We start from the raw sequence: 24,600 nt of genomic DNA, 5'->3' as shown, positions 1-24,600 counted from the left end.
AGGGCGGTTGTTCCTCGAGCCAGTCCCACAGATAGTGCTAACAGATGCATGGCTCACCGGCTGGGGAGCACATAATCTAACCCATACCATTCAAGGGGTATGGATCCCCCAACAAAATCAATTTCACATCAACTACCTGGAATTGTTAGGAATCTTTCTAGCGTTGAAGTCTTTTCAACCGCAACTGCTAGGAAAAGCTGTCCTAATCCGTACAGACAACATGACAGCAATGTATTAAATACAAAAGCAAGGGGGGGGGGGGGGGGACACACTCTCCAGTTATCCCACCTGGCGCAGAGCATCTAGAGATGGGTCATTGCGCGGAACATATACCTCCTGGCAGAACACCTACCAGGGGTACACAATCAGGTTGCGGATCTGCTCAGCCGTCAAACCCAGCAGATCCACGAATGGGAACTTCATCCTCAAGTTCTTCTTCCATTCTTTCACATGTGGGTACACCCAGAAATAGATCTGTTTGCCATAAACCAAAACGAAAAATGCCCAAGCTTTGCATCCAGGTATCCACACCCTTTGTCCAAAGATAATGCCCTATGGATGAATTGGTCAGGCAAATTTACTTACGCTTTTCCGCCTCTTCCACTCATTCCGTTACTAGTGAGGAAACTCCAACAACATTCCCTCACAATGATCCTAGTTGCTCCAACATGGGCAAGGCATCCATGGTTCACATCTCTGCTGGAACTATCACTTGTACCACATCAAAAGCTTCACCTCTCACCCAAGCTTCTCACTCAGAACCATGGAGAGATAAGACACCCAAATCCCAATCAGCTCAACCTTGCGATCTGGCTCCTGAAATCTTAGAGTTCGGCTACCTTAATCTCCAGCTAGACTGTATGAACATTATCAAAGAAGCTAGGCGCCCCACCACAAGGGCATACTATGCCACAAAGCGGAAAAGGTGCGTCATTTATTGCTCACACAACAAGATCAACCCACTAGATGCTTCCATTCAAAACATCATCTGTTACCTCTTGCATCTACAACAATGTAACCTAGCGTATACACCCATCAGGTTACATCTGGCTGCCATAGCAGCCTACCTACAGAACAGACAACATTTGTCTTTGTTTAGGGTTCCCGCTATCAAAGCTTTTATGGAAGGAGTTAAAAGAATAATTCCACCAAGTGTTCCACCCTCTCAGGTGTGGAATCTCAATGTAGTCCTTACCAGACTAATGGGTCCTCCTTTTGAACCTCTCCACAAATGTGAACTACAGTTACTCACTTGGAAAGTAGCTTTTTTAGTCGCTATCTGTTTAAAACATTATCTGTTATCTCGTGCACCGACAACAATGTAACCTAGCATTGGTGTGTCTCTCTCTGCTGATAAGAAAGCACAGTGGGTTTAGACCAGAGCTACCTGAAGAAGCAACACTCATGCAAACAACTATTCACCCCAGCCTGCTGACCCAGTCCATCTTTCTGAGGTTAAGAAAATTAGTGCCGGCTTTCGTTCTTTATTTACACTTTGTCACATGGCCTTTTGTGAACGAGTAATCAATATATATACAATATAATACAATTAACACACTTTCTCAGCAAAAAAATAGGAGCTCTTGGGACCAGGTACATTTCGAAAATAAGCAAAAAAGCTTCTTATCTGCCATTTTCAATGTGCATTTTAAATAGGCCACAACAGACCTTGCTTTGCTCTGCATCCCATAACCAGGGTTGTCCGGTGTTAAACACATATAACGGATCTGAAAGAATTGCAAAAATATATATGGCACACTTCTTTTGTTGATGCATAATTTTCAGGTAACATAGCTTTTAACCACGGAAAGGCGTGACCCATTATTAACCCTTGTTAAAACATAAAGCAAACTGATTTAGCTCCAAACTTGATTTTTCATATTTCTGAAGTGGAGAAAACCTACTACATTCACATCAGAGCAGAGCAAACCACGGCGGTTGCATTGTTTTGTATAAGTGAAAACATCTTTATGCAGCATGCACTGTAGTAAGCCCATTGGGACGGATTGTATATGAGACAAGCAGCAAAACGGGGCCAACTGAGCATTTCTAATAGTTTTACACCAGTGCAAAATGTATACAATTGGGCCCTTCTCATTTACGCACCAAGGGGAAACTTGAGTTTGTTTTTGTCCCATACATAAGAGACAATATTGAACCAATCTGTCAGTGCCCTAAACTGGAATTCAATGCTTTTCAGAGTCCACCTAATAACATATGATTCTGCAGGAGTTTCCTTCTAAAAGTAGGAGAGATGGAAGGTTGAATGCGAAGACATGCCTCATAATCTTTGATGTGACATCTTCGCCCAACAGCAAGTTGCAATCTGGGACGTGTAGTTTTGCATTGTAACCCTTTAGGCGACAAACCAAAGAAACTCTCTACCGTTAGTACAATTGGATAAAAACTGGGACTCGCTGATGGTGTCCTACATGAAGTTAAACTACCCCGCTTCCAGCCCTCCTGACTGCTTCTAGTTGTCCCAAGTGCTGGCTGGCTGTTTACTGCTCACCCACTGACTAGTACAAAGTGTCAGCGCACCGTCACTGCTCCTCGGCGGGGTGACAAGGTCGCACTCCAAAGTGGGGATGTAAAAGCTGCAGTGCAACAGCCGTTTTCTGTGTGAGGCCTTACACTGTGGTAGTAGCGGGCACTGGAGGTTTCTGCGTGCTAAGAGGTCACCGTTCCAAAGTCAGGGAGCTTGGTTGTAAAATAATGTCTCATGCCCGTTTCTCCATCTGCTCGGGTTTGAGTCTGCGTTTGTCGGTCTGTAACTCTTGCTTCCCTTTAGGAAGCAAAGTCTGTTTCTCTGTTTGTGAAGAAGACTTCCTTGCACGTCGCCCCACCGCTTTTGAGATTAATGTGGGCAGAAAGCAGGAACCGGTGACCACGGAGCCGGCGGCGGCTGATGTTGGACGTGTGGCTGAATGGAAGAGGCGTTCATCGAACAGGGCGAGATGCGGGAGGCTGCTTAGCACAGCCCGGCCTGTTGCCTCTGTGTGAAAGCACTGAGGACTCAACACTACTGTGTGTGTGTGTACAAAGGAGGAAGTCACAGCATAGGAAGCTGAGCTGCAGGCCTGCTGCTCGTGCGCTTCTATCCCCATGAATCTTAAAAGGCAATTCCTCCCCAAAGTCACACAGCCACCTCTCGGCGGCGCATGCCCGGAAATCTGGTTAAGGGGCAGGGCAAAATTCCTAAACAAACGCTGAAAGACGAGCGCGTCCCGCAGTCCATTTTCCCGTAGTCCATTTACAGCGTTTACCTTACGGGAGCGAACAGCGAGGTGCGATAATTGCAAACAGATGGCGCCACTGCTTGCTCCCACAAGGTAAACGCTGTACATGCACGAGGACTGATTGGAAACAGTGCAGAATATGCACGAGTTTCCACAAAATCCCGGAGTGATTCCAATAGGTCACTCCATAGCAGCGCTTGCGCGCTACGTAGGCGAGACCTAAACACATACATTCTGATGGAGTGCTTAGCTGAAATCGCAGCATTTGAAAACAAACCTGTGGAAATACAGAGGCCACCCAATCAAAAATTATGGTACAGAGGCAATTCTTCTTGTGAGGGACAAACACAAGAATGACACTCTGGGACACGAATAATAAGCAAGCAAATGGAAAGGACAGAAAATCCAACCAGTAATAAGCAACAGACGGGCTCCAAGCATCCGTATTTACTTGGTAAGCATACAATATGTGTCTCAGCCGCCAGTGCATGAGCTTTTTAGTAGGCAAGACATAATTATTTTGCACTATTAATCTTTTTACCATTTTGTTAGGACAAACATTTTCATAGAATTTTTATGTCAGACTACTGGAAGATAATGCATTTAATCCCTGCCTAATGTTTTATGAAAAATACATTTACATAAAGCTGATGAAAAATGCGGAGATTCAAGACAGCCGTGTTTATATTTGCACAAATTTAATTTTCTAAATGAGAAGACTGAAATATATTACTACGTGTTTTGATTTTCTCTAATTTCAGCCAAAGCCTATTTATGTGCCACAAGAAAGTCATACATCTGACGAAGATAATCAAGGAACAATAAAGAGGTGTCCCGTTTCTGAAAGCCCAGGAAGGCCTACGTCTTATGTACCTCCCAGGCCACCGCCTCCTAGATTGCCACCTCATAAAGCAAATGTTTTAGGTAAAGAGGGCATGCAATCAATTAACACTGGAAATGCAAGTCCCCAATAATGTATAGCCATATTCGGCCAGAAAATTAGGAATTGTTTTGTTTTTGTTCTCTAATATCAGGTCGCCGTGTAAGATAGCTCAGCGAGTTCAGCTCTTGTTTCTGTTGTCAACATATAGCCTCTGAATCACAGGTGCAGTTCTTGTTGGCATTATTTCGATCTTTCAGCATTACTAAAATCAGTATTTAATCCTTTAACTGTAATACATTTGAGTTAGGTAATGTTATTTATTTATAGTAATATACTTTTGCAAATCTTTCATAAAAAAGCGTTATACAAAAGATGTTATTGTCACCATTAATACTGCTTTGTATAAAAAAAAAGTGTCGACTCGTAGAATGCCTCAATTTTTACATAGAAAGCTTTACTCTGTGCAAACTTAAGAAAGTTGGTTAAACTTTTTATCCGTCCATATTGTTTCGCTTTAAATGTTTGTTTTCCAAAAGCTGTATTACTTGAGTACTGTCAGTGTGTTTCATGGTGCACACAAGGAAAGTTAGGAAGTTCTGTCCTCTGAGTTGAGGTCTGCAGGTTGGAATTTGGGTAGGCAGGGCAGAATTGTAAAATACTGAAGAGGAATCTCTTAAATATGCTTTCAGCATACTGCATAATACCTGCTCAGTGCCAAAGATAACTTCTGTATGCAGTTTGTGTGTTGCCCTCTGTACTGTCAGCCTAGCTAAAATGTCTTGCCACTTCTTGATTAGTCTAGTTACACCTGCATCCATGAGGGAAATTTGTGACTTTGTTTCACATTTTGTTAATTTAAGAATGACTAGGGATTAGATACATCTGTGATGTGCTTTCTTTTATTATTGTACAGCGGTGTTGATTCTGGATCTTGTCATAAACCTTTTTGGATTAAGGTAGATCCTCCAGTTATAAAGTAGTACAAGCAGAGCAATACCTGCCTGTTAGCACTCTAAGGTCTTGCAGTCCGTCTCCTCTACCCAGCCAGCCACAGCAAGTTAACTCTTTTGTTTTATTGCTCTCATCCAATACATCCTTCCTGTGCCTATTTTTCCTCAGAAGGATTGGTCTCTTTACTCTATGCTCTGTTGTACATCATAAATATTCTAACAATGCTGAGCTGATCCACCTCACGTTGTCTATGTCCCTGTAATCGTGTGTCCTGATTTATGACAAAATATTTTCTGCATCATAGAAGGTTACACCTAATAAGTATTTTGTATTTAAAATAACTATAATTCATTGCCTACCGTAAAATGTGATTGCTGATGCTAAACAGTAAGTCCCAGAGCCTGGAAAATGCATTTTTAACATTTCATATGTAGTTGTAAAGTGCTTGTTCACTGTGCATGATCTATTAGAACTAAATAACACATTTATTGTTAACCAATTCAGTAGTTCTCATTCTATCGACTTTGTAAGAATTAAAAGGCTGAGTGGTCCCCCGTTATTTGAACCTTTGACCATAAGTTCAGATAATGATACATTAGTGCACTGAGCCATCAATTAAGATCCCACTTTATTGATTACATATTGTCAACAAATTCATATAATTGCATTATTTCAGCAACAGAAGTTCATAAGTGAAGCAGTCCACTGTTTCTAACATCTTGCCTTTTTTTAAGGTAACGGTGTAAATTCATTGCAGCCGAATGGAGATCGAGATGGTTCCTCACTTCACTGGCAGAATGAGAACCGAGCCACTACTCAACCAAGTGCTCAAACAAGAAAAGAAAAAAAAGATGTATTGGTTGGTATTTTTTTAAAAGCATTCTTTTGCTCATTAGTAAATGTACCCTCTGACTATGAATAGGCTGGATTTGTTAATATTGGGCTCCCGTTTTTCCATCCCTGAGAGAAAAATATCGGACAGATTACTTCATTTTACTGTCATCCATTGATTCTCAATTTATGGAGAACTTAGTGCCATCGTTTTTGGATATATAGTGGTCTGTGTATGACCCAAACATCTAGCATTATGGACTGCAGATCATGGTACTTAACACACCCGTTAGATTCCTTTGAATAGCTTCTCATGCAGACTGTGAAAAACGTTTTTGAAATCACAATTTTATAAAATTGATAAAACAAATTATAGCAGCCATTTTCTGCCAATTCCCCTGACATCATTCAGGGCACAATTTCTTATTCCCCCTCAGTCTCTGAAAGCCCTTGTCTCTCCTCTCTCCTTTCAAGCTCTAATGTCATTACGATTTTGATTTCTCAAACTGTGTTGTTCATACCTCCAACTTCACTACCTCCTTTGGCAGTATCGCTGCATCTGAAAGAAACACGTTAGTTAGATTCCTCACCTTAGAATATCTCCAGGCGTCAGACTGGATCCGGAAGATTTTTCGTCAGCAATACACCTTGCGCGTCGCTAGGCGTCGTCTGCGGCTCCGCGTTCGTCGTCGGCGTCGTGCGCCGGAATGACGTCGTCGGAGTACTTAGACGCCGCCCTCGCGCGCTGACGTCAGTTCTTCTTTTTTCCGTGCCAGTAAGCGCAGATCCGGGAGAGCTACCCCTTTAGTCAATTTTTGACTAACTTTTTTGATCCTTTTTGATCCTGTCTCGACTCCGGTGCCGGTAGGATGCCTGGTTTTAAAGCCTGTGCTGACTGTAGCCGCCTGATGTCAGTTACGGTCCATCACCCCCGGTGCCTGTACTGCTTGGGCCTCGACCACGACGCGGAGTCGTGCTCGGACTGTAAGGCCCTGACCTCGAAGGCTAGACGGGAGCGGTCCCGTAAGCTTCTCGAGATTCGCCACTCGGCTCCGCGCGCCTCTCGATCCCGGTCCAGGAGGAGGTCCAAGGATCGGTCGCGGAGCCGCAGCCGATGTCGCCATCGGTCGTCGGGATCCAAGTCTTCGGGTAAGTCGAAGCATTCCAAGAAGTCCAAGAGGCGACAACGCTCTTCGGACTCCCCTCGCCGGTCGCGCGACTCGGCCGAGGGTCAGGTTGGTTCCACCCCCGCGGCTCCGGCGGAGCCGCAGGTGCCGCGCTCGTCCCCATACCCTCCGGTCCCTGGGACTAACGCGACGCCGGCGGAAGTCAGTGCCTTCCTCTCGGCCATGAGGAACCTGGCTCCGCCGTCGGCGCCCGCTGGTGCGCCTTCGGGCCCCGCGGACCCGACTGGGCTGCCTTGCCTGCCGGTGGCTCCGGCGCCGTTGACGGCTCCGGCCTCGGCGCCGCAAGCGCCCGTGGGACCCGTTCTCGAGTCCCCGCCGACGCCGGTCGACCTAGTCACGCCTCCTCCGCCGGCGTCGACACCGGTACCGACGCCGACGTCGACTCCGCTCGACGTCGAGCCCCAGTTCAGTCCCTCTCCGCGATCGGCGCCGCTAGAGACACACTATGTCTACCACCCGGCTCCGTTACTTTCTCCTGTATACCAGGAATCGGATGATGGGGACAACTGGGAGGGATCCGAGGATCCTATGGCCGCTCAGGCTCAACTGTCCCAGGACTGGGCAGATGAACTGGGGGAGGCCAGTGGCCTGGATACCTCTCCAGACACTGGATTTGTCTCTCCTCCGACTGTGGCTTCGGAGGAGGGCGCTGCTTTCTCTGTGGTGCTGCGCAAGGCGGCCGCAGCCCTTGGGCTCGAGCTGCCTGCCGTGGCTGTGAGGACTAACGTCCTTACTGAGGTGCTTCAGTCTGCAGCAAGCTCCACTGAGCCTCTGCTGCAATTCAATGAGGCCCTCATTGACGTTCTGCAGGGCACCTGGTCCAAGCCCTCCACAGTTCCTCCTGTGGACAGGAACGTCGCCAGGCGCCACCGCCCTGCTCCGGGCGACCCCAGTTTTCTGTCCCAACACCCTACCCCTGAGAGCCTGGTTATCCAGGCCTCTACCACCCAATCCTCTTTCCCGACCCCCCCGCCGGACCGGGATTCCAAGAGACTGGAACAGTTCGGCAAGAAGCTGTTCTTCTCCCTTAGTTTGGGCCTGCGGTCTTTGAACTGTGGTAAATAATTTAATTACCGGGACTTAATTTGATACAAAAACATAATAAAAATAGCTCAGTAAATAAGAGGCAGAATCCGTGGTATTAGAGGTTCGGAATGGGCTTTATTCCAATGGTCGATTATAATCGGTTGCTCCAAGTTCCATCACCACGAAGGTTCAGGAAGTGAAGTACACACATTACTGATAGTTAATCACTTTTATACAATAGGCATTACAGTGAAGCAAATACAAGAGGCGTAACAATTGATAGTGTGGATAATATATTCATGCGTAGCGAAAATAGGCGTAACTGGGTGTGATTAAAAAAACGTCATCAGATGTGATGTCATAATAGGGTGGTTACATGAAAGAATTTCGCAATGTCAGCAGAAATACTTGGCAGAGATGCGTGCGCAGCAGCATGACGTGTGATTGACGTGCAACTAGGGGGTGAAGGGGACTTGACATTTAGCTCTACATGTGGCGACAGAAGTCTGGAGGGTCAAGTCAACCTAATCCCAAATCATATCTAACATCCTATGTTTAAAGAACTATGTTATCCAAAAGAGAGGTCTTCTTAGAGTAGAATCTTATTCTATACTGACTATACTGACTGTTAGTGCGTGTACAAGCGTCTAAGTGTCTACACTAGATGCGTGGGTAGAAATCTTCCATAATAATAGGGCTATGAATTACTTGCATAAAGACAGAGAAGCCGGGCCTTTGCTCGGTAGCTGGAAGAATGTTTACTTAAACTACTAGACAGGAATGCATCGGGCAGGGAACGGAGCAGATAATTTCGAAGGTGAAATACAGTTTTTGGCAGGCAACAGGCTGATGTCAGGCTTCGTGAGCCGCGCAGAGAATGAAACAAAGTTCATGGTCACAGATGCAGGCTCAGACTGGAGTTTTCAGAGGCAGAAGGCAAGAAGGGTTTGACGACCGAATCAGGGCCTACTTGCCTGAACTGTAAAATGGCATAAGTGAACCATATAAAGCCGGTGGCCTTTCATACTTAGGAATGGAATATCCGGCCTATTCATGGCGGATCTGAAAGAGGACATGTTGACGGTGGACGCACATGTGTTTGCGTCTTCATAACTGGAACTGGAGGGAACATACATGTACTTGTGATTCATACATGAAACCGTTGGGGTCCAAGATAGGGGACATAACTGATCAGAAAAATCCATATTTCCACAGAACACCGCTTGTCTCTTGGACCGTTATTCCCACTCTCTGTGGGATGCGGTGGAGGACGCGCTGCCCCTGTTTCCGGAGGAGGTCCGGACACGACTTACCCAGGCTCTGGCCGATGGGAGGGATGCCGCGCGACATGCTATACGGTGTGGGCTTGACACCACGGACTCGCTGGGTAGGGCCATTTCTACCACAGTGGCGCTTAGACGTCACGCCTGGCTGCGGTCCACGTCATTTTCGGGTGATGTCCAGAGCACTCTCATGGACATGCCCTTTGATGGCACTCGCCTGTTTGGCGAGAAAGCGGACAGTGCGCTGAATCGCTTTAAGGACTCCCGGGCTACGGGCAAGTCCTTGGGCCTCTCGGCCCCGCGGTCGCAAACTTCCGCTTTTCGCCCCTTTCGTGGCCAAGGAAGGGGTGCCTCCTCACGTGCGCCTAGCCACCAGCCGCAGAACCAACCTGCGCGTGGACGTGGTTTCTGCCGAGGCGGTTCTGGAGGACGACGAGGTCAGCCCACATCCACCCCGGCAGCATCCGCCTCAAAACCTTCCTAGTCCGAGCTTTCAGGCCCATTCCACACCAGTGGGCGGCAGAGTTCGCCATCACCTGCTCCACTGGCGGTCCATCACATCGGACAGGTGGGTGCTGCAAATCGTCCGAAGGGGCTACTCCCTCCCCTTCGAGACGACCCCTCCAGCCATGCCACCGCAGCACCACCGTATCTCGGGGGATCATTTGAATCTTCTCCACGAGGAAGTTTCGGCCCTCTTGGCCAAGGGGGCCGTCGAGCGCGTTCCGAGCCCAGAAGTAGGTCGTGGTTGTTATTCTCACTACTTTCTGGTTCCCAAGAAGGGCAAAGGGGGCCTACGCCCTATCTTGGACCTCCGGAACGTCAATGCCTTTCTCCGGAAGGAAAGGTTCAAAATGTTGACTTTGGCTCAGGTTCTAGCTGCCCTAGACCCCGGAGACTGGATGGTAGCGTTGGACTTGCAGGACGCATATTTCCACATCCCCGTCCTGCCGGCCCACCGGCGTTACCTGCGGTTCACGGTGGGCCCAGAGCACTTTCAGTTTACCGTGCTCCCCTTCGGCCTCACCAGTGCCCCTCGGGTGTTCACGAAAGTGATGGCCGTGGTCGCAGCTCATCTGCGCAGATCAGGGGTTCCAGTCTTCCCCTATCTCAACGACTGGTTGTTGAAGGCGGGCTCGCCCCAGACAGTCGTCTCCCACTTCCAGACTACGGCGGATCTCCTGCATTTGCTGGGATTTTCCATCAACGTGCCGAAGTCACACCTGAGCCCCTCTCAGAAGCTCCTCTTCATCGGAGCGGTTCTCGATTCGGCGCAGTTCCGGGTCCATCCACCGGAACAGCGGGTCCGGGATATACAGGTCCTGATTCCCATCTTTCGGCCTCTATCCTGGGTTTCGGTCAGGCTAGTGTTGCGGCTTCTGGGGCTGATGGCCTCCTGCATCCTACTAGTGCATCATGCCAGGCGGCGCATGCAGGCTCTGCAGTGGGACCTGAAGTTTCAGTGGGCCCAGCATCACGGCAACCTGTCCGACCATGTCTTGATCTCGGAGGGCACTGCACAGCAGTTGCAGTGGTGGCTCACGGACCGCGATTGGGTCAAGGGCAAGAGCCTCTCCCTTCCCCAACCGGAGCATGTCGTAGTGACGGATGCGTCCCTCCTGGGATGGGGTGGCCATATGGGAGAGGCGGAGATCAGAGGCCTCTGGTCTCCGGCGGAGTCTCGTCTCCACATCAACCTGTTGGAGTTGAGAGCGATCCGACTTGCACTGAAAGCCTTCCTTCCCTCTGTCAGGGGAAGTGTCGTGCAGGTGTTCACGGACAACACCACCGCCATGTGGTATTGCAACAAACAGGGCAGGGTGGGGTCGTGGACCCTTTGTCAGGAGGCTCTGCGCCTCTGGACATGGCTGGAACACCAGGGCGTCACCCTGGTGGTTCAACATCTGGCGGGCTCTCTGAACGCCAGAGCAGACGAACTCAGCCGCCGGTGCATGATGGATCACGAATGGCGTCTGAACTCCGAAGTGGCGCAAGGTCTCTTTCAGCAGTGGGGAGAGCCTTGGTTAGATCTATTCGCCACCGAAGAGAACACGCAATGTCAGCAGTTCTGCGCGTTGGAATTTCCAAGGCGGCACTCGCTCGGCGACGCTTTTCGTCACGAGTGGAGTTGCGGTCTGTTGTACGCCTTTCCGCCTATACCACTTCTGCCCAGAGTGCTGAAGAAGATCAGGCACGACCGGGCCCAAGTCATCTTGGTGGCTCCGGATTGGGCACGAAGGTACTGGTATCCCGAGCTACTCAGTATGTTGAACGATCCTCCGATACGTCTGCCCCTTCGGGAGGATCTTCTGTCGCAGCGGCAGGGGACGGTCCTCCACCCGAACCTGTCCAGCCTCCACCTCCATGCGTGGAGATTGAGCGGCGACAGTTGATGCCATTTGACTTGCCTCCTGAAGTCTGTGATATCATTCTGGCAGACAGGCGTCCCTCCACAAAGACGGTATACGCCTGCCGGTGGAACAAATTTGTGGCATGGTGCACAGCAAAGGCTGTGGATCCCCTTTCCTCCCCTCTTTCTGAGGTTCTCCTCTTTCTTCTTTCTTTGGCCCGGCAGGGCTCTGCCCTGGGCACCCTGAAAGGATATCTTGCTGCCATCTCTGCCTTCTTGCGGCTTCCTGATCAGCCTTCTCTTTTCAAGTCCCCTGTAGTTACACGCTTTCTAAAAGGCATTACTCACACGTTCCCTCCTGTTCCTTTTGTAATGCCTCAGTGGGACTTGAATCTTGTCTTGACATTCCTGATGTGCGCTCCCTTCGAGCCTCTTCACAATTGTCCTCTTAGTCTTCTAACTCTTAAGACTGCTTTTCTAGTAGCCATCACCTCGGCTAGACGGGTGAGTGAGCTCCAGGCTTTATCTTCAAAGCCTCCTTTTCTCTCTGTTCATCCGGACAAGGTTGTCCTTCGGCCTCGTCCCTCCTTTCTTCCGAAAGTGGTGACTCCCTTTCATCTTGGGCAATCTGTCACCTTGCCCACCTTCTTTCCGCCTCTGCATCCTTCCAAAGAGGAAGAGAGGCTCCACCGTCTGGACCCAAAACGTGCGCTCTCCTTTTATTTGGACCGCACAAAGCAGTTCCGGGTGGACGACCAACTTTTCGTTGGATACGTGGGTGCTAAGAAGGGGAAAGCTGTGCACAAACGGACCATCTCTCGGTGGGTCGTTTTGTGCATCAAAATCTGTTACTCCTTGGCAAAAAAGGACCCTCCTGTTGGGCTGCGCGCCCACTCCACTCTGGCCACAGCGGCTACTACTGCTTTGGGACGGGGTGTTCCTTTGCAGGACATCTGTCAGGCGGCGATGTGGGCTTCGCTACACACGTTTGCCAGGCATTATTGCCTTGACAGCCAAGTCCGGAGGGATGGCTTCTTTGGCCGTTCTGTCCTCCAGGACTTTCTGGTGTGATCTTGGTTCGCAGACCCACCACCGGGGATGGTATTGCTTGGGTATCTATTCTAAGGTGAGGAATCTAACTAACGTGTTTCTTTCAGATGAACAAGTTACTTACCTTCGGTAACGATGTATCTGTAAGAAACATTAGTTAGTTAGATTCCTCACCGACTCACCCATCCTCCCCGTTCTGCGAACTGACATCTAGGGTTAAGGTTATCCTTTTCAGGCCCCTAGATTTTATTTTTTGGCACCAGTGTCGGTCTTTGCATGGCTCTGCGTTCCTGGCGCGAAAAGCTATGTACAAGAACTGACGTCAGCGCGCCAGGGCGGCGTCTAAGTACTCCGAAGTCATTCCGGCGCACGACGCCGACGACGGACGCGGAGCCGCAGACGACGCCTAGCGACGCGCAAGGTGTATTGCTGACGAAAAATCTTCCGGATCCAGTCTGACGCCTGGGGATATTCTAAGGTGAGGAATCTAACTAACTAATGTTTCTTACAGATACATCGTTACCGAAGGTAAGTAACTTGTTCTTTACTCCGTGTTGATGGATATATTCCCTTATAGGTCCAAAGCCCTAATATCTTAACCCTGGGTCAGACCCAAGATATTAGGCCATTTCTCCTATTGTGTTGGTAGCTCAATCCATTTGACATGGTCTGTGTTGCTTTCGACCTCAGCAATTGCAGTCTGATAAGTAGAAAAAGAAAAGCAAATGGACGCACAGAAGAAACCAAATCTAAGCAGTGAATGCAGCCAGCAGGAAATAAAGTTTTACACATTCTGTTACCATAGTGAATGTACTTCAAAAACAGCAGTTGTCTTAAAGCTGTTTAAACTGGATAAGATTAATTCCAAATGAGCAATGATCCAATGCAGCTGTACCAATGCAAACTCCAGTAGAAGAAATTGTTTGCCACAGCAGGAAAGTTGATGGATATCACTTAGTAAAAAATGTGCGTACTGAATAAAAACAGGAAGAGCAATATCGTAAGAACTACACATATAATGAGCATCCTCTACAAGGGTATTTCCCTGACAAAATCCCAGCAAATGAAAGCTGAGGCAATATTTTGTGGCTACAAAAATATAAGTTTTTCAACTCTGCCATGATCTCCCACCTCAGGAGATTCTGTAACATATGCAGAAAGGGCAAAGAGAATAATGTCTAAAAGTACATTTTCCTCCTGCATATTATTTTTGGTTGAGGTTTTTCCACCACAAGCTGGGATTTTAGCATCTATTTAATATGCTGCCATGATGCTCATTAGTGTCACTTATGTCCCATGTTGCACACATATTTCAAATAGAGCTAACCCGGTTGTGGGAATTCGTTGTGATTCAAATGTCTCGCATAAACTCCTTCTCTTCCATTTTTCCACTGTCATATGTTGGGATTTTAGAATGTGCTTTCATCCTTGTCGAATGGTTTCAGCCAAACATATGCAAAGTTGTGTTGGTTCTTCTCAGTCACTTTATTTAACGTATTACACCATACCGGATATAATTTTTGTTTTTAGTGTTTAGAAATATGATGGAGCTAAGCATGTTAATATTGAAATATTACACAGATCCTTCATTTTATTAATATTCAGTATCGACTCGTGAACCAATTTGGGTTCAGCTTTTAAATAATTTAGCTGGGTACATGTTCTGTTTAATCGTAAAAGTTCATGAACTAAGGAGAATAGAAGAGCCAAGACCTCATTGTGGTGTTAGGTTATAACTGTATCCCCCAGAAGAATACCAGAGGCAAAGGTTTGGTATTGCCAAAGAAAGGTCAGGTTTGATGCTTCTTGGCAAGACTGTAGGATAGCACTTAAGATTTTCTTGTGCTTCTCTTGACTTGGAACTTATCAACAAAGATTGATTGAATCAGCAGGGCAAACTAGAGGCAATTAAATATTTCTAGGCCTGCTGCTGAATAATGCATCATGGCTGGTGACTTCGGTATGTCGAATGGTGTCGGAGTAGCTTTGGCGGAAGAGGGTTTATGGCTAATTAGATGCATATGCAGTACATAAAAAAAAAAAAAAAATTCTGTATTGTTTTGAAACAAAACATAAAAATAACATACAAGTCACATTACAGTCACAACAGAGGCAACATTTAAAGCAAGGTAGGTACATACAAACGTCGGTATGATAGCGACAATGTGAAAATAGGTTGGGTACTGCATTACAGCTGCAAGGTACATTCAAACAATAAAATGATAGGTGGGGCCATACAAGATAAAAAAGAAAAGCTGTATCTCTTTCTCGCAGATGCTGCGAGATGGAGGTCAAGTGCACAGATATGCAGGTTATAGCACAGATGAGTAAAGTACTGGTGAAGCAAATAGAAAGAGTTGGTGGCAAGAAGTGTGCTGATGAATATTTGTCTGGGTGAGGCTAAGAGCATACATGCAATGGTGAAGTGTGAGCTGTTGTTTCAGTACGGGCAGTCGCCCAAACCGTGAACGGGGCCCAGATGTCTTTGGGTCGTGATGCTGAAGGCATCAGATCACAGTATGCAGCTAGCATCTCCTGGCAATATGTGACGTCCTTTAACCACATATTGACACTTGGCGCACCCGATGATCCCCAGTGTATTGCGATGTGGGGATTGGCAAGGTGGAGTAACATTGCTGACAAGCGGCCTACCCTCGGAGGGACGTTGGCTACGTGTTCCAAGAGGGCCGTTAGGGAAGTGCGGGCATGTTGAAAACCAGTCACGTCATGAAGGATATCGAACACTTTTCCCCCAGAACAGTGAAATTGAGTCACAGAACTATGATAAATGGAGGAAGGAGGCTTGAGTTTTGGAGCAGGGCCAGCATGTAGCATTAGGACGCAGGCCCATTTTATGTAATTGCAGTAGTGTGCAATTTAGTCTATGCAGGAATTTGAAAAGTATTACCTGCAGCTTATAGTTGGTAGAGAGGCGTTTGATTTGAGCACAGCAAAAGGCTCATTGTTTGTCCGTGAGTGGTGGGTCAAGGTCCAAGGACCACTGTGCCTGCGCATTAGCGATTATGATTGGGTAAGTTATCAATTACTTGGATGATGGATGCGCGAGGCTATTTTCCAACGAGAGTAGGGGTGAAGGTGCAGCAGGAAATAAGTTGTGTACTTGCCGGCAGTTAGGTTTGAGTTGGTGATAAAGTAGCAGTTCTAGAGGGGGAGATGTGTGATCCGTCTGGATGTTGTGGCCGAGGTAGGAATTAATTGGCTGGATACAGGTCTGCGAAAATGGATAGCCCCATTTGACAGGCTCTTTGAATAGAGCCAGCGTCTTGTAGTGGGGGGAAGCTAGGGTGTGAGCAAGTGGAATGGACAGGGCATATAGTAGTGGGAGTTTTGCGTGGCATCCAAGTCCCTCCCATGCCCAGCGTAGAGTTTCCACCGTATTAATTTCTGCAGTAGGCCGTTTGAATGTATAATAAACAGCGGCTGGAAGTGGAGCAGGGAAAGCAACATTGTTTTCTACGGCTACATGGGGTTGAAATGGGATGGGGTGGACCCAGTAGTGGAGATATTGAGCCTGAGCAATCAGTGCGTATAATTCGAAGTCTGGAGCACCAAGACCTCCCTGTTTCAATGGGAGTGTCAGGACTTCCCAAGAGATGCGTGGTTGTTTACCCGCCCACACAAGGGAAACTAAAAGGGAGCGTAATCGTGGAAAAAAGGCCTGCGTGAGAGGAAGGGGGATATTGGCAAATAGGTGCAAACATTTAGGAAGAATGATCACTTTAGCTATTGCTATGCTCCCAGTGAGTGACAATGGCAGTTTTGCCCAAATAGAGATTCTGCTCTCCAGCCAGGTGACAAGCCGCCTGTAATTTAAGCGCCAAATCTTGTTTAGCTCCCTGGAGAGCCATATCCTGAGGTATTTGACCGCTGTGTCCGCCCAGGTGAGTGGAAATTCGAGGCCCAATGCAATCGGAGCTGGAGTTAAGGCAAGGAGAGACGATATGGACCAATTCACTTTTATGCCTGACATGCCTCCGAAGAGGAGTATTTCACGCAGTACCGGGTTAAGATTAGTTTCAGGCTTGCGGACGTATAGTGTAATGTCGTCTGCGTACATAGAGATAATTAAACCTCTGTCAGTGAGGCCAAGTCCTCTAGCTGTGTGGTGTTGACGCATCCTGGCTGCTAGAGGCTCCATTGCAATTGCGAATAATAAAGGGGACAGGGGGCACCCCTGTCTGGTGCCACGAGCTACTGGGAATGGTTCCGATAGCAAGTCGTTAACTTTGAATCTGGCAGTCGGATTAGTGTACAGCAAGCTGATGAGCTTCAGGAAATTTGAACTAATGCAAATTCTGGGGAGTATAGTAAAAAGGAATGGCCACTTGAGGGAATCAAATGCCTTTGTGGCATCTAAAAATGCAGAGAGCACAGGTAGGTTGGGGTCTAATTGGTGAAGAATGGAGAAGAAGGTACGTAGATTATGTGAGGTGGACCTCCCAGGAATAAAGCCGGATTGGTCTGGTCTTGCCACGAGGGGTAAAAGCGGATGTTGTCTGTTGGCTATCAGTTTGGCCAACATTTTCACGTCTGTATTAATAAGGTAAAGCGGGCGATAATAAACACATTTGTTTGTTACAATTCTGAAGCCAGAAAAGCCAATCACCGCCTTGCGCATCGTTGAGGTAAGATGACCTTTATCGAGGGAATCTTGGTACACCTCTAGCAGGTAGGGGGCAAGCTCGGTGGCATAAGTTTTATAGAACGACACCGATAGGACATCAAGGCCTGGTGCTTTGTCTCCAGGTAGGCTGTTAATAACCTGGACGACGTCTTCTTTTGTAAAGGGCACATCTAGGTATTTGCGTTGGACATTACTTAGCCAGACCAGTTTGATGGAATCTAGGTAGGTCTGCAACTCCGGGTGAATGCATATGCAGTTCGAGGCATGTGGGCTGCTGAATTCATATCTGTGCATAGATCGCCGCCTAGTGTTGGGTCCGGATGTTTGCACGTTGTTGTCCTGGAAGAGTCTTCGAAGTATCCCGAGATAGGTGACTCCTCCCCTGGACTACAGTGCGCATGGGCATCCTCTCCATCCTCAGATTGTTTTTTTTCCGCCATTGGGTTCGGATGTGCTTATCTTGACTCAAGTTAGGAAAATCTAGTTTCAGGCCAAAAGGCCTTTAGTTTTCGACGGTACTGTTTCCGATCGGTATCAACAGTTTACAGACTAGTTTCGCGATTTTAACAACTTCTCGGATCCATTCAATCCGACCATCGACCGAACTTCGACGATGGAATCGAGGACCCCATTCAAGCGGTGTCCTGTTTGCCACGCCAAATACCCCCATATCGACGTCCACCCGGTGTGTAACAAATGCCTCTCACCGGATCATGACGAATCAAAATGCATGGCCTGTGCCCGATTCCGATCCAAGAAGACTCTACGGAATCGACGAGCCGCGCGACTGGAAGCACAGCAAGCGGCCCCGGCCCCGGCCAACATCTTCAGCACCGAGGACGAAGATGTCGAAAGCGTGGAAAATATACCCTCCAGCCCCACTTCCGAACACGGTTCCCGATCGGAAGATGTCGAAGAAGAGCTTTTTCACAGGGAAGAAGCCGACGATGAGGTAGGAGACTACGATGAGGCCTTAGGGGCCGGAGAAGGTAGCTCCGGTGAGGAGCAAGGCCTACCCGTCCAACTGGAGGATATCCCAATGGGTCAGTCGACGGCTCCGGTCGAGGGATCGCCTTCGGGCCTTACCCAAGACCAATCCCGCAGTTCCTCGGCCCCGCCCTCTGGCCCGGCCACGGACATTCAGCAAGAGCCATTGTCACCTAAAAAGACTGGTTTCCCTACCACGAAACCGAAACCACTCATCGCACCGGTTCAACAGAAACCGAAAGTGAAACTGACACTGGTCGGCTCGAGGACCACCACACCTTCGACGCCAGCCAAACCCGTCGGCTCCGACCGCACCAAACGGGACTTCGGTGCCGAACTCGCTGCAGCCGATGTCGGCGCCGACCCAAGAAGGAAATCTATCGGTACCGTCAAAGCGCCAAGGCCCCCGGCACCGAAATCATCGGCACCAGCCATCAAGGTGAAAATGGCCACTGCATCGCTATCCACCTCGAAGGCAGCGACTAAGGTACATTCATCGACGCCGTCGTCGGCTCCTACCCCTCCTCGGCTCGATGACCCGGTGACTTCGAAGAAGTCCACGCCTGTTGATACGGAACCTATCGGCGCCAAAGAACCATCGGCGTTCCAGGTGCAACAAGTGGCAGCGTCCTTGAAACGCATCAGGGAAAAGGCAGCCCTCCAGACCTCCTCGGGCTCCGAACCGAAACGGGCACAGAAGGCACCTTCGGCACCGGCCAACATCACCTTTGGTCTGCCGCCATCCACGGCGCCGAAAATGTTCGAAATCAGAACCCGCGTCACACAGACAAGGTCCCCATCTACCGAACACTCGACTACTGGGACATCGCCGTCCCACTTCATCGACGCCGACACCGGCAGGCTTATGCTCCAAAAGCGGAAGATCACTTCAGGGCACGCTTTGGACTCTTATAGGATCCCGCTAAAACAAAAAATGCCGGCGGAATCGGAACCAGTTCTTTATGAACGCATCCACACCTCTTACACAGATCCATCATTCTCTCCAACGCACTCCGACACGGATGCAGTGGAGGACTACATGGGTGACGACACCACCTACCCCGAAGACATGGACCCTGAGGGCCAGCAAGACCCTGATCAAGTCTGGGATGACCCCGTAGAGCCTGGTGCCGCCCTGGATACACAGGACACGCAACTTTATGGCGCAAAAACGTCCCCCACAGAGGACACTGCTGCATTCAACGCCCTCATTGAACGTGTCGCAGCCAATCATGGAGTGCAACTCCACTCAGACACTATCGAGGATGACTTCTTGGTGGACACTTTCGCATCCTCCGAGAGGACTGTAAAAACTCTGCCCATGTTAAAGGGTGTCCTAAAGCCAGCAAAGGACATTTTCAAAGAAACCACCAGGGCACGGGTCATAAACCCCAGGATCGAGAAAAAATACAAACCCGCACCTGGGGACCCCACGTACATTAGGAGCCAGTTGCCTCTGGACTCCATTGTAGTTGCCAATGCTCTCAAACGAGCACACTCGCAGACAACTGGTGATGCTCCTCCCCCGGACAAAGAGTCCAAGGTTCTAGAAACCTCCGGCAAACGGATTGCAGCCCAGGCAGCAAACATATGGCGCATCGCCAATACACAGGCCCTCCTAGCTCGCTACGACCGTTCACACTATGACACATTAGAGACCCTACTCCAACACCTGCCAGATGAGTACAAAGAGGCAGCGGAGCTCCTCATCAGGGAGGGACAACTGCTCACAAACGCATCCATCAAGTGTGCACTGGATGCCGCAGACACAGCTGCAAGGGCAATAAACACTAGCGTCATGCTTCGACGACACGCCTGGTTACGAATCTCCGGATTCAAACCTGAAGTCCAAAATAACATCCTCAATCAGCCGGTCAACCCCGACTAATTATTTGGACCGGAGGTTGACACCACCTTAGAAAAGATAAAAAAAAGACACCGACACTGCGAAGTCAATGAGGGCTCTGCAAACGCAGACTTTTCGTAGTGGCTCCTTTCGTCGCCCCGGAAATAGAGGTGCAGGTAGAGGACAGGGGGCACAACAAACCTACAATAAAGGGGGCACACAGGGTTCCTACGATAAAAACACCCGAGGTGGATATCGTGGCTCCAGCACCAAGGGCAGAGGACGTGGTTACGGCAATACCAGGTCCTCCCCCAAGAACAAACAGTGACGCCCCCTACCTTCCCCCCGACCACAACACCTGTCGGGGGGAGACTCCAGCGGTTCCTGTCCACGTGGAATTCCATCACCACAGACAGGTGGGTCAAAGATGTTATCCAACACGGTTACTGTCTCGAATTAACCGCCACTCCACCCACCATACCGCCAAGGCACCGTCCTATGTCCTCAGAGCACTTAGCGTTATTACAGCAGGAGGTGCTAAGTATGCTGCAAAAAGGCGCAATAGAGGTCGTGCCCGTACACCAGCAGGGAACAGGGGTATACTCTCTGTACTTCTTAATACCAAAAAAGGACGGGTCACTCAGACCTATTCTAGACCTGAGACCTCTCAACCACTACATTCTCTCGGAGCATTTTCACATGCTCACCCTGCAGCAGGTTCTCCCACTCCTCAGACAGGGAGATTTCCTAGCCACGCTGGACCTCAAAGATGCGTATTTCCACATACCCATACACCCGTCACACAGAAAATATCTCCGGTTCACCATTCAGGGTCAGCACTATCAATTCAAAGTCCTCCCCTTCGGAGTAACCACAGCACCCAGAGTTTTCACAAAGTGCCTAGCTACCGTGGCTGCACATCTACGGAGGCAACACATTCACGTCTACCCTTACCTGGACGACTGGCTTGTTCAGGCAAAGTTAGCCCAGCAATGTGCCAGCCACATGTCCCGCACCATTCAGCTCCTTCACAGTCTGGGATTCTCACTAAATTACCCAAAATCACATCTCCAACCCGCACACGTACAACAGTACCTAGGTGCGACCATAAACACCCTTGGCAGCCACAGCTCAGCCAAATTTAGTGAGGATCAGCAGCATGCAAATGCTGATTTCCAAGTTCAAACCCCAACACTCCCTTCCTGCGCGAGTGTTCATGCAGTTGATAGGCATGATGGCCTCCTGTATTTTCATAGTCCCACACGCAAGACTACATATGCGCCCGCTTCAGGAGTGCTTAGCACGTCAGTGGAATCAGGCTCAAGGACAGTTGAAAGACCTAGTGTTGGTGAGCGGTCGGGCATACAACTCTCTGCATTGGTGGAATCCACAAAACCTTTGCAAGGGCCGACCGTTCCAAGAGCCTGTTCCCCAAATAATACAGACAGCGGACGCGTCTCTCCAGGGATGGGGAGCTCATGTACTCAATTACACAGTGCAGGGACTATGGATAACACAACAAAAGAATATGCACATCAACCTTCTGGAATTGTTGGCAATCTTCCTAGCCATGAAGGCATTCAAAGTACATCTGTGCAACAAGGTCGTGTTGATCCGGACGGACAACATGACTGCCATGTACTACATACAGAAGCAGGGAGGAACACACTCTCCACCGTTGTCTCATCTGGCTCAGAGCATGTGGAAGTGGGCCTTTCAGAGGAACATATTCCTCATGGCGGAACACCTCCCAGGCAAGGACAACCAGATGGCGGATCTGCTCAGCAGACACAGCCACCAAATGCACGAGTGGGAGTTACACCCATCAGTACTCCAACCGTACTTCCAGCAGTGGGGTCATCCAGAGATAGACCTATTCGCGACAAGCGAAAACGCAAAATGCCAAAGCTTTGCCGCCAGGTTCCCACATCCACAGTCGCAGGGCAATGCGATATGGATGAACTGGTCCGGCAGATTTGCGTACGCTTTTCCCCCAGCGCCATTGATACCGCTGGTGGCACGCAAACTGCGACAGCACTCACTGACACTCATCCTGGTTGCTCCAACATAGGCACGCCAGCCATGGTACACAACCTTTCTGGAACTTTCCGTGGTGCCGCATCAAAGGCTGCGGATCAAACCTGCGCTTTTGACGCAGAACCATGGAGAAATTCAGCACCCAGATCCGCAGCAGCTGAACCTGGCAATCTGGCTCCTGAAATCCTAGAGTTTGGCTACCTAAACCTGCCACCTGACTGTATGGAGATCATTAAGGAGGCCAGGAGACCCACTACCAGGGCTTGCTATGCAGCTAAATGGAAGAGGTTTGTCATTTATAGCAACAACAATGACATTAACCCGCTAGACGCATCCATTCAAAATATAATCTGTTACCTCCTACACCTATACCGATGCAATCTGGCATACACCTCAATACGTGTCCATTTGACCGCAATAGCAGCCTATCTCCAGAACAGGCAGCACCTCTTTATTCAGAGTGCCTGCCATCAAAGCTTTCTTGGAGGGACTTAAACGAGTAATTCCCCCCAAGACACTCACCAGCACCGGTGTGGAACCTCAACTTGGTCCTCACCCGACTGATGGGTCCACCCTTCGAACCTCTCCACTCATGTGAGATTCAATTCCTCACCTGGAAAGTAGCTTTCCTAGTGGCAATCACTTCGTTAAGAAGAGTTAGTGAACTCCAGGCACTAACCATTCAAGAGCCATTCATACAGGTTCACGCAAACAGGGTCGTACTACGTACCAACCCCAAATTCATGCCCAAAGTAATATCGCAGTTCCACATGAATCAAACTATTGAACTGCCTGTTTTCTTTCAAAATCCACAGAATTTAGCAGAGAGAATGCTCCATACACTAGATGTAAAGAGAGCCCTCATGTACTATATAGACAAAACTAAAGTCTTTAGGAAGACAAAACAACTTTTCGTTGCATTTTCTCCACAGCACAAGGGCAACGCCATTTCCAAAGCAGGTATAGCCAGATGGATCGTTAAATGTATTCAAATTTGCTATCAAAAGGCTAAACGCACATTAACGATTCCCCCACGAGCCCACTCAACACGTAAGTTAGGGGCGTCCATGGCTTTCCTTGGAAACATTCCTTTACAGGAAATATGTAGAGCAGCCACATGGTCCACTATACATACATTTACCAAACACTACTGTGTAGATGTACACTCAAAACAGCAGGCACCTGTAGGACAGGCTGTTCTCAAAACCCTTTTTCAGACCGCTGCAGCTGGCACTGGTAGCCGCCGCTAATCGGAGGTACTGCTATGTATTCTATGCACAGATATGAATTCAGCAGCCCACATGCCTCGAACTGAATATGCTACTTACCAGTATGCATCTGTTCTTGGCATGTAGGGCTGCTGACATTCATATCGCCCACCCTCCTCCCCGGCGCCTGTAGCAGCTGCAGCTCTCAGAATTACTGTATAGCATGGTCATCACTTTCTGTATCTACTCCATCACTGCCACAATGGCGAAAAACAATCTGAGGATGGAGAGGATGCCCATGCGCACTGTAGTCCAGGGGAGGAGTCACCTATCTCGGGATACTTCGAAGACTCTTCCAGGACAACAACGTGCAAACATCCGGACCCAACACTAGGCGGCGATCTATGCACAGATATGAATGTCAGCAGCCTTACATGCCAAGAACAGATGCATACTGGTAAGTAGCATATTCAGTACTTAATGTTGTGAGTACACCACTCAAAGCAGCCTTCTTTACTATGAGAAATCACAATGAATTAATAAAAACTAAATTGTCGAATATCTCCAGTGATATGCATGATCCTCGAACCCATTTTCCACATTTGTTTTTTTTTTTTTTTTTTTTTTTTTTGAAACCGTTTATTGCATGATGAAAAAGTTACAGGCATGGGCACAACCATCCGGCCGGCCGCTAGAGTAGCAAAAGGCATATAACATACATGCAGTGAGAGTCTCTTGGCGGAGCAGATTGGCAAATCAGGTGATATCAATAGCGTAGGCCGCATAACTCCTAGCCCACAATACGGTTTCCTTTTGTCAAACAGAACAACACAAAAAACCGCACCCGCAAGGCAACCCGCGATCCAAGTGACAGTACGTGCTCCGTAAATGGGGGATCCTAACCAGCAGCAAAACTCTGAAGAGGGGAATGGGAGTATAGCAGGGACTGGGGAGCCACGTGCCCACGGCTGAGGGAGGGGGTCGGCTAAGGAGATGGGGCTGGCGAGGCTGCCGGTAGCAGTGGCGGCTCACAAATACCCCCACGGTAAGCGTTCCAGGGGCTCCAGATTTTCACCC

General features: G+C 48.7%; 1 protein-coding gene across 8 annotated transcripts in view; it reads left to right on the top strand.

Moving 5' to 3' along the window:
- MAP4K3 (mitogen-activated protein kinase kinase kinase kinase 3) overlaps positions 1 to 24,600 on the top strand; it is a 1,115,786-nt gene that overhangs the window by 556,547 nt on the left and 534,639 nt on the right. For all 8 annotated transcript variants that reach the window (XM_085612074.1, XM_085612073.1, XM_085612071.1 and 5 more), the window contains 2 exons: positions 4,001 to 4,163; positions 5,808 to 5,932. In XM_085612074.1, coding sequence (XP_085468200.1) covers positions 4,001 to 4,163; positions 5,808 to 5,932 — 288 coding nt within the window. The remainder of the gene's footprint in view (positions 1 to 4,000; positions 4,164 to 5,807; positions 5,933 to 24,600) is intronic.

Source organism: Triturus cristatus, chromosome 6 (genome assembly GCF_964204655.1).
Source record: "Triturus cristatus chromosome 6, aTriCri1.1, whole genome shotgun sequence".
NCBI classification, from domain to species: Eukaryota; Metazoa; Chordata; class Amphibia; order Caudata; family Salamandridae; genus Triturus; species Triturus cristatus.
Note: the sequence above shows the minus strand (reverse complement) of the source record. Positions and strands in the feature narration are given on the sequence as shown.